At 41.5% G+C, this 4,062-nt stretch overlaps 1 protein-coding gene across 4 annotated transcripts in view; it reads right to left on the bottom strand.

Annotated features, from left to right (window-relative positions):
• Positions 1-214: 214 nt before the first annotated feature.
• Positions 215-4,062, bottom strand: part of LOC143289262 (uncharacterized) — a 237,777-nt gene continuing 233,929 nt past the window's right edge. For 3 of the 4 annotated variants that reach the window (XM_076598257.1, XM_076598255.1, XM_076598256.1), the window contains exon 13: positions 216-3,786. Coding sequence is in view for 3 of the 4 variants with exons in the window: in XM_076598255.1 (XP_076454370.1) it covers positions 3,699-3,786 (88 nt within the window). In the remaining variant the exon portion in view is untranslated. Of the gene's footprint in view, positions 3,787-4,062 lie in introns of all 4 variants that reach the window. The other variant, XM_076598258.1, reaches the window with a different exon arrangement.

Genomic DNA, 4,062 nt, shown 5'->3' with positions numbered 1-4,062 from the left:
ACAGAGAGAGTGAGAGAGAGAGAATGAGAGTGAGAGAGAGAGAGAATGAGAGAGAGAGAGAAAGAGAGAGTGAATGAGAGTGAGAGAGAGAGAGAGATAATGAGAGAAAGAGAGAGACAGAGAGAGTGAGAGAATGAGAGAGACAGAGAGAGAGAGAGAATGAGTGAGAGAGAGAGAGAGAGAGAGAGAGAGAGAGAGACAGACAGACAGAGAGAGAGAGAGAGAAGAGATAGAGAGAGAGAGAGAGAGAGAGAGAGAGAGAGAACAGGTTTCCACTTGATGGGCCCTGAAGCATTCATCAACACAGATATCCCCAGAGTTCAGCAACTGTTACATGCCAACAATGTCTCTGCCAAAGCCGTGTGTTTTCTGGTCCATAAAGGAAAAGTTTATCACTTGCACACAATATCTGCTGACTAACTATTCAGCTTGATGCAGTGGGGTGCAGAACTGAGAAGGATCACATATCATCAGTAACTCTTCACCTATCCTGCAAAATGCCCGTGCAGTTAAATCAGACACAATGAAGTCCTGCTTGATGACTTCTACCTGCAATTGATTTTCACACGGGGTTATGTAGCTCAGGTGATTCACTGTTCACAAAACAGGTAACTCAGTGGACTTCTGCCATCAGCTAGTGACTCACACACCACGGTTCATTCATACAGCTCTACTACGTCAGGTGAAAAAAAAAAAAGAAGTACTTTAAAGATTTATGCAACTCTCTAAAACTGTTTGGATCCAGTTCTCACCAAAGTTTTCGTTATTCACAGAACAGATACATTGGTAGACTTCTGCCATCAGCTAGTGACTCAGACACCACGATTCATTCATACAGGTCTACTACTTCAGCTGAAAAGAAAAAAGTACTTTAATGCAACTCTCTAAAACTGTTTGGATCCGGCACTGGCCAGCTTTCTCTACCACTACCCACAGACTAGACACTTCATTAACTGCACACAGTGGATAGCTGTTCACATTCTGATCTACCCAAGAACATCTTCACTCATTGATTTGGTGAGCCTGCTAATGACATTTAGCTTGCATAAGCTAGTCTTACAGTGGTTACACAAACGGAAATCTAGTGTCTGTGGAAAGGGAAGCCTACTTCTTGTGTGCTATCAGTCTTCACAACACGTGTTGTACACTGATCCATGCAAAACCACAAAAACCCAGAAAATTTAACAGAAAGATTTCCATGAAGAGGACAATTTTTCTTAAGCTGGCCTTTGTGAAACAACTTCACACAATACAGCAAGGAACAAAGGCCTTTGTCAAGTGACTGTATACAAAGATTCTGATGATGGCTAGCAGGAAATAATGACCATACTCTGCCAAAGTTGGCACTGTGCTGATATTACTTTCTTTTTCTTTTCTTTTTTTTACTTCCTCTTTTCATTTTCTTCTTCTCCTTCTTTCAGTTTGATGTCAAGCTGTTTGACAAAGGCCAAGGCCACACGCTGACAATGTTTTCTCGGTTCAATAACCTGGTCAGTATCTCCTCTTCCCCACGTGTGAGCTTTCTTGCTGAACTGCTGTCTGAGCACAGGCCTTACCAACAACAGATCATTCCGGTCACTGATTGATGAGATCTCTGGATACAGGACATCACATGTTTCATTTCTGCAAAGATTTGACAAGGGAAACTGTATCCAGCTTCACTTTTTATCTCACAGCACAGGCCGCCAAATCAAGTCCTCAATGAGCCACAGATCATTGTTAGAGCACTGATGGATGAGCTTACAAACCCCTTGGCACAATCAGCTGATTGACAAATTCACTACATTACAAAAACCTGCTGTCAGTAGAATCTTGATGTATATAAAACACTGTCCCTTTTTTTCCTTTTTTTTTTTCTCAAGGGACTGTCAGTGAAATTCAATCTCACTACAAAACACTGTTCCAATTATTCCGCAGTGACTGTCTGAACAATCTTGTGACATGCAAAGTATAGTACTGTTCAATTTTTCTCAGAAAAAAACAGAGCTGAATACAGAGCTACCTACACCATGCCTAGCAGGCCATTGTGAAGGTCAGCATATGATTTCTGTGCCTTGATGTGAAACGCAAATTGAAAGCATTCACATGTCTTGACTTGACTTCCCGGTTGCCACACTTAGAAAGTGATTTTTTTCTATCATGTGGTCGCTTTATTTCTAATACACTCCATCTTACCCTCTTCCTTTTGTGTCCAGAAACGACAGAACAACCAACAGCAGAGAGGAGTCAGTGGATGTTGTGGAGACTTTCTGGTCCCTCCTACACATCAGTCAAAAAAAGAGAACAAGAGAGAGAGAAAAAGAGAAAGAAATGTATTCCATCCAAACATGAATATTACTCACTGATCACTTTTCAAAAGTACAGTGGAGGCTACAGACATTTGTACCACCATCTTTTAGAATTAACACACACAAAAATTAAGTTGATGTTCCTAAAATTAGAGCATTTTAAATCTTTTGTTGTTATGATGATATGTTTCTCTCATTTCACAATTTGACTTCTTTTTTCAGTGTGTTTTGGGGGTATTTCTCACCTAAAAATGAACCTTTCTTTGTCTCCATTCAATGCCCCTTGCGTCAAAGATAAAACTTTCAATTCTTTTTTCTTTGAATTGAAAAAAAAGAAGAACTTCTACAAACATGAACACATCTAAAAAGCATGAACCTTTGAAACTACTACAACAGAGCAGATCAATTCCACTGGCCAGCATTCAAAAAAAAAAAAAAAAGGACAAGTTTAAACTGGTCATGTCCAAAGAATTTTCGGATCATCATCTGTTGCGTTTACGTCATGCACGGCATCTCCTCTTTGCCACAAATGCATCCACAGGCTTGTTTACTTTCCCACCATGGTAGCAGTCCGTGAAGAAGAGTGGCATCTTGAGTTTCCAGCACAAGGAGTGAGTCATCTTGTTCCCCACCCATCTCCACGATGGCGCATCAAAGAGTTGGGACCAGCATTTCCCTTGCATCTTCACAGAAGCAGCATTTCACTGGCACCTTCATAAAACCAGCATCTGGCTAGCCATCTTCACAGAGCCTGCATTTTTTGGCTAGCCATCTTTACAGAACCTGCATTTTTTGGCTAGCCATCTTCACAGAAGCAGCGTTTAACTGGCGTCTTTACAAAACTGGCATTTCACCGACACATTCACAGAACCAGCATTTCACTGGCATATTCACAGAACCAACACTTCACTGTCGCCTTCAGAGTGCCAGCATTTCAGTGGCACCTTCACACACACTTGGTTCACTGAAGATAGTCAGCATCTCTCTATCTGTCCCCACACAGGAGCAGACCTCTGCACAGTACCTCCATCCCCAAGAGTACTTTCAGATCACCAGCATAGGAATGCATTCAGAAGAAAGTGACTTCACACACGCCAAAACTCCACCACACAGGTTTTCTCGCCAATATCGACCGTAGTGTTCAAGCGCTGCCAGAACTCACAAACTTGCAGGCTGCCGACGTCGACGTTATCACTCGCGCTGGTTCAGTTTTGCATCATGAAAGAACCCCTGAACAATGTCTTTTTTTGCGACACATTCACAGAGAGGGAGAGAGAAAAAAAAACAGAGAGAGGGAAAAAAAAGCGGTATTACTGACGTCATTGAATTGTTTGTTCCGCTTTCCTTTTTTTTTTTTCTGCGACTGGCTGGTGTTGATGCCAAACACCTGAGCTGAGCCACGCTTCTCTCTCACTTGAGATGTTTGTTGAGTAATGACGAGTTGCGGTTGTTCTGGGTGGTCTTGTTGTTGTTGGTCTCGGACATGTGTTGAGCAAAGCTGAAACAACAGAATGCAAAGTGTTTGAGTGTTGTTTTTTTTTGGTGTGTGTGTGTATGAGTGTTTGAATCAGAATCAGAATCAGAATCAATTTTAATGTCAATTAAACCTGAACAAGGTTTATAAGACACGCATGCAAAGTTACATGAAACCACGCACATAAAAACAAAACAAAATAGATAAATATTGAACAATAGATTGAATCACTCCTGCACGCTATGGCGTTTTTGGCAGCAGTTACTGACAAATTTCCCAAACAGTCCCACAAGTTTGTCT

The sequence above is a fragment of the Babylonia areolata genome, chromosome 13, assembly GCF_041734735.1.
Source record: "Babylonia areolata isolate BAREFJ2019XMU chromosome 13, ASM4173473v1, whole genome shotgun sequence".
NCBI classification, from domain to species: domain Eukaryota; kingdom Metazoa; phylum Mollusca; class Gastropoda; order Neogastropoda; family Buccinidae; genus Babylonia; species Babylonia areolata.
The sequence above is the reverse complement of the archived record's forward strand: the minus strand, read 5'-3'. Positions and strand labels throughout refer to the sequence as shown.